We start from the raw sequence: 4,111 nt of genomic DNA, 5'->3' as shown, positions 1-4,111 counted from the left end.
AATTGCACCATAAATAGAGGATTTCGAAATCTAAAACATTCAAATCATCACATTAAATCCATTTGAACAAATTTCCATTTAAATGGAAACAACCTTACTCCATTGGTCATCATTTCCTAATTCAATTTAAAGTCAAATGGAAAGGGCACCTATTACAGACTATAGTCTCTAAACTTTCATCAATTTAACCATTTATTCCTTCTAATAAAATAAAAATAATTTAATCTTTAAATTTATAAATTACATTCTAATAATTTAGTCTTTATATTATTAAGTTTAAAACAATTTAGTTTATAAACTTTAAAAAATAATAATTTAATCTCTAAACTTAATATTTTTCCTAATGATTTAGTTCTAACGGCAATAATCTTAATAAGACTAAGTATCGATTTTTATTAAGTGGCATGTTCATCTTTATGGTCGATACAAAAATTTGATCCCTATTGAATTTATCAATATACATGTATAAGAAATTTCATGATATCCTAATCATATTTTTCTTATTAAGGGCTAAATTATTACATACGTACATGGACTAAGGGTCCGTTTGGATTACCTTAAGAAAAAATGTTTTTTTAAAAAACCTATTTTTTATTTAAACACTTTTGACAAAAATTGTTGAAAATATTATGAGTTGTTGTCAAACATTTCATTTTTTATTTTTCTAAAATGACATATTCTTTTAAACTAAACACTTGAGAATGCATTTCAAATACACCTTAAATCGTTATACCAATTTCAAAATATATAAACTAAATTGTTAACATTAAATTATGGCTCAATTACAATTTGATAGATATAGTTTGAAGAGCGTTAGAATTTAGGTCTTTGATTCTAAAAATTAAAATTTAGTCCCATGATTTTATAAAACCTCATAAATAATATCTATAGTTCCACGATTAACCGTTTAAGAGAATTTTATCCCTATATAAGAACTAAATTTTAATTATAAACTATAGGATCAACTTCTAATTTAACTTTAATTTATTTTTTTAGTGAAATACATAAATAAGCTTTGACAGATCCAGATCCAGAACCAATTGTCCAAACGCCCCAAGAAGAATCTCAAATTTACTCCAAACATATCCCTTTTTTTTTCTCTCTATGTATATATAATCGTCTTCTCCATTCTCTTCGCTCCAAGTCTAACCCAAGTCCTCTCTCTGATTGAAGCTTCTGCAGCTCTGTCAATTGGTTAACAATGGCGGGAGCTTCGGTCAAACCCACCCCCCTTTTGAAAGATGAACTCGATATCGTCATCCCAACGATTAGAAACCTCGATTTCTTGGAGATGTGGAGACCCTTTTTCGAGCAATACCATTTGATCATTGTTCAAGATGGTGACCCATCGAAGACTATCAAGGTCCCAGAAGGATTCGACTATGAACTCTACAATCGGAATGATATCAATCGGATTCTGGGTCCAAAGGCCTCTTGCATTTCTTTTAAGGATTCTGCTTGTCGATGCTTCGGCTATATGGTTTCCAAGAAGAAGTACATCTACACAATTGATGATGATTGCTTTGTAAGATCTACTTGATTTCGCTGTTGACTTTCGTTTTTTTTGGGGGGTTTTCTTGTGCTTGATTCCTTGAATTACAATTGATTCTGTGTTGATGAGATGCCCAGTTTTTTTTGCAGATCTACTTGTTTGCTTGTTTTGTTGCACTGAACTTTTTTTTGGGTGGGGGGAGGGTCTTCGTTTTCTTGTTCTGAGTTCTTCATCTGGTTGCTGTTTGAAAAGGGTCAATTCTAGTTTTCCTTTTCGTTCTTTTTAAAGATTATGTTATTTGTTTTCTGAATTGACGTGTTCCATTGTTTTTAAAAGTTAAAAGCTTATAAACACCACTTACCCATGTAGTAGCTCTTTGGGAGCAAATATTTAAAATCCAAGTTATAAAAGCTATAAAATAAAAATAAATTTTAAAAAGTAGTTTTTGTTATTAGAATTTGGTTGTGAATTCAAACGTGTATTAAAGAAAGAAATGCCATTGAATCTATCTATTTTTATTCTATCAATCAATGGCTTGTGCGGTTGTCTCAATTCTGGTGAGAAAACTCGGACAATTTCTAAAAACTAAATGATTATCAAATAGGTTAGTCTATCGATTGATGGCTTGTGTAGTCGACTCAATTCTCCTTCTGGCAAACTGTAAACAGGTGTTGGATTTGTATATACCAGGGGAGGAACAGATCTTGTGGAAATGCTTGCTTGTTTGAAACAGATCTTTTGATCTAGAGAAATATAATTTTCTTTAAATGAGTCCTAAGCAACCCCTTTTATCCTCTGGTCAATGGTATTAGGAAGATGAATTTACCATAATCTTTTCGTTTAAGCAGCAATAGCATTTGGTTTAATGGTTATTTAGTGGATGATTTGGCCTTCTATACAACCGTCTGGTTTACATTAGTGTAACTGATTAGAAGTTGAGGAGTCCTTGTTACTGACTGAGAAAATGGGAAAGAAGTAGGGTTAAAGGATGATCAAGATTTGATGGTTTCTTGTAAATCCATCCTTACAGGTTGCGAAGGACCCCTCAAACAAAGATATCAACGCACTCGAGCAGCATATAAAGAACCTTCTATCACCTGCCACCCCACATTTCTTCAACACTCTGTATGATCCATATAGAGAAGGTGCAGACTTTGTCCGTGGATACCCTTTCAGTCTCCGTGAGGGTGTCCCGACTGCGGTTTCTCATGGACTTTGGCTTAACATTCCTGACTACGATGCTCCTACCCAGCTCGTTAAGCCTCGTGAAAGAAACTCCAGGTGTGTGTGGATTATTGCTGTTGTGTTTCAATTAGTTTAACTTGAACACCAAGAAGTTCCAATATGCTTGCATTATTGAGATGTCATTGTAAATCTTGTATAGGTATGTAGATGCAGTCTTGACAATTCCCAAGGGAACCTTGTTTCCCATGTGTGGAATGAATCTTGCATTCGACCGTGAACTGATTGGACCTGCTATGTATTTTGGACTCATGGGTGATGGCCAGCCGATTGGAAGATACGACGATATGTGGGCTGGTTGGTGTGTGAAGGTATATACATTATATACCCAAAATGTGACCCTTTTCTCTCATCTCTAGCCAAATGCAGAGCTAAAGTATTGGTTGATGAACTTATTGCAGGTGATTTGTGACCATTTGGGGTGGGGAGTGAAAACAGGGCTGCCCTACATATGGCACAGCAAAGCCAGCAACCCATTCACCAACCTCAAAAAGGAATACAAAGGGATCTTCTGGCAAGAAGACATAATCCCATTCTTCCAGTCGGTTGTCCTCCCGAAAGAATGCACAACGGTTCAGAAATGCTACATCGAACTGTCGAAGCTAGTGAAGGAGAAACTCGGCCCCATCGATCCTTACTTCGCTAAGCTGTCTGAGGCAATGGTCACTTGGATTGAAGCTTGGGATGAGCTCAACCCTGCTGGAGATGACTCCAATGGCCCTGCCAAGAAGTAGTTGGTTTTGTAAGGAACAAGGGAAACACATTTGGATGCAATAGATTTGATGAGTCTTTTGCTAGTTTTCTTATTTACGTTGCCATAATTTTCGCCCTTCAGTATAATTTTAATCTTAGAAGAATGTTGCTGTTATTTGTTTTGTGTATCCTTCTCTGCGAAACATTGAATTGAGATCAATAACATGGGTAGCCTTTGTTAATTTTGTTGTGCTCCTCATGGAATGGTTTACTAAGTATTAGCTGTTTGTGTCACGTGTTAGTTTCTGATAGGTCCAGAATATCTAAACATCTAACCCGTCTAAAGGAGAAATCTTTTCTCTCTCTTATTTATTGTTTTCCATTTATATTTATTTTCATGATTTATGCTTTATTTACAACTTCTGGGTCCATAATTTTAAACTCTTTGCCCCCAAATACCTCATTTAAGTTCTACTACCGCTACTATAACATTTGAATACAAAAATTAAGCAAAGGAAATCACTTTATATTTGCAATGTTTATAGTTTGATATCTGATGGGATAAAAGACCTTTTCTTTTAAAATTTGTAAGGAAATAGCACGCAAGTTTGATGTGTCATGTGTGTATGATAAAGACATCTAAATTTTTGGGAAAATATGTCACATTGCAGATTTTATATGTAT

The 4,111-nt window shown here is 34.4% G+C and overlaps 1 protein-coding gene across 1 annotated transcript; it reads left to right on the top strand.

The window, feature by feature from the left end:
- Positions 1 to 1,037: 1,037 nt before the first annotated feature.
- On the top strand, positions 1,038 to 3,669 carry LOC120076028 (probable UDP-arabinopyranose mutase 2). Its single transcript, XM_039029813.1, has 4 exons — positions 1,038 to 1,525; positions 2,523 to 2,773; positions 2,877 to 3,045; positions 3,136 to 3,669. The coding sequence occupies exons 1-4, from the start codon at positions 1,202 to 1,204 to the stop codon at positions 3,466 to 3,468; spliced, it is 1,077 nt and encodes a 358-aa protein (XP_038885741.1). The 5' UTR covers positions 1,038 to 1,201; the 3' UTR covers positions 3,469 to 3,669.
- The last annotated feature ends 442 nt before the right edge of the window (positions 3,670 to 4,111 follow it).

This window comes from Benincasa hispida, chromosome 4, assembly GCF_009727055.1.
Source record: "Benincasa hispida cultivar B227 chromosome 4, ASM972705v1, whole genome shotgun sequence".
Classification (NCBI taxonomy): domain Eukaryota; kingdom Viridiplantae; phylum Streptophyta; class Magnoliopsida; order Cucurbitales; family Cucurbitaceae; genus Benincasa; species Benincasa hispida.
The sequence above is the reverse complement of the archived record's forward strand: the minus strand, read 5'-3'. Positions and strand labels throughout refer to the sequence as shown.

What these genes read in the sequence shown, in the direction of transcription:
- LOC120076028 (XM_039029813.1), top strand. Translation starts at nt 1,202, where the DNA reads ATGGCGGGAGCTTCGGTCAAACCCACCCCCCTTTTGAAAGATGAACTC. An exon ending in CAATTGATGATGATTGCTTT is followed by an intron (nt 1,526 to 2,522) that starts GTAAGATCTACT and finishes CCATCCTTACAG; the next exon opens with GTTGCGAAGGACCCCTCAAA. An exon ending in GGGCTGGTTGGTGTGTGAAG is followed by an intron (nt 3,046 to 3,135) that starts GTATATACATTA and finishes AACTTATTGCAG; the next exon opens with GTGATTTGTGACCATTTGGG.